The 1,383-nt window shown below is 50.5% G+C and overlaps 1 protein-coding gene across 1 annotated transcript in view; it reads right to left on the bottom strand.

Annotated features, from left to right (window-relative positions):
• Positions 1–933, bottom strand: part of LOC134101228 (laminin subunit gamma-3-like) — a 72,748-nt gene extending 71,815 nt beyond the window's left edge. Inside the window, exon 1 of the mRNA XM_062554823.1 lies at positions 1–933. This exon is cut by the window's left edge and continues 145 nt beyond it. Coding sequence (XP_062410807.1) covers positions 1–213 — 213 coding nt within the window. The 5' untranslated portion in view covers positions 214–933.
• Between the last annotated feature and the right edge of the window lie 450 nt (positions 934–1,383).

The raw sequence follows: 1,383 nt of genomic DNA, 5'->3' as shown, positions 1-1,383 counted from the left end.
GGTGTGGCAGAAGCGCGTCGAGCCCGTCTGCATGCAGTAGTCCTCGGGCGGAGAGCCGCAGGTGTTGGACGCCGTGACGGAGCGGTTGAAGGCCGCGTTCTCGAACTTGGGCATGCAGCGACTCGGGCGGCCCTCGTCGTCATAGCAAGCGTCCATGGCTGCCATGGCGACGAGAGGACACGAGGAGAGGAAGAGGAGGAGGAAGGATGCCATCCCTATGCTATAAATAAACAAACTACTACTGCTAATGCACACACACACCCAAGGACGCACACACACACACAAACACACACACACACTCAAACTGCAGAAACACACTCAGGGCAATCTAGTTGCACAAAGCATTCACACACAATGCAGTGCAACACAATTTAGCACATGCAGAAAAACACACATACACACACACACTCACTTTGAATCAAATGAGCTCAAGAGTATAGGAAGACCCAGCTCACACTATACCTGATAGTGCCTGCACAGAATGCCAGTAGAAACAGCTGCCTTTGCCCCTACATCAGACAGCACACAGACGTCCATACCCCCACAGTCATACCCAGCCCCACACACAGACACACACTTTCGCAAACACTCACAGCTACCAAAACACACTCGCAAACACTCACATCAACCACAAACACACACATACACACACACACACACACAGAGCTTTAAACCTATTTCAGAAGAACACAGGGACTCCTAAACCACTTTCCCCACACGACAAGACACAAGACCTGATGCAACTCCTCAGACAAACACAGTACACAAACTCAACAGCAAAAAAACATCAGAGATGTCAACTAAAACAGCGTTCAGATCTTTGCCTTTGGACTACTTTTTCACTCTGTCTGTCCCTCTCAGTCTCTCCTCTCTTCCTCCTTGTTGCCGTCCCCCTCTTCTGCTCGTGCTCTTTGTAGTCCGAGAACATGTGTCGTCCCGGAGAGGACTGAAGTTGCACTGGGACCCATCCTGTGTGGGATAGAGGGAGACCAGAGAGGAGGACCCAGGGAGGAGGGAGAAAGAGAGGGAAAGAGGGAGGGAGGGAGGGAGGGAGAGAAAGAGAGAGGAAGTAAACTACAGAGGGGCACAAAGGGGTGACAGACAGGCTCCCTCTGCTGGCCGAAGGTGGAACTGACACACTGGGATCCAATGGATGGTGGCTCACCAAGGCTTCAACTGTGCTGCATGTGTCAAGGACTGACTGACTGTTATTCACATAATACAAAGCCCACATGGCCACTTGACCAACAAAAACATCTTGAGTCTGTAATGAAATCGTTGAATGGTTTATAGTGTGCAGTTTTACTGGAGTACACTGAAGCAGTAGATGGACCACCAGCACAGTTCAAAGGTGTTTGTGTTGTCAAGGTCCTCTTGACCTTA

The sequence above is a fragment of the Sardina pilchardus genome, chromosome 14 (genome assembly GCF_963854185.1).
Source record: "Sardina pilchardus chromosome 14, fSarPil1.1, whole genome shotgun sequence".
Lineage (NCBI taxonomy): Eukaryota > Metazoa > Chordata > Actinopteri > Clupeiformes > Clupeidae > Sardina > Sardina pilchardus.
The sequence above is the reverse complement of the archived record's forward strand: the minus strand, read 5'-3'. Positions and strand labels throughout refer to the sequence as shown.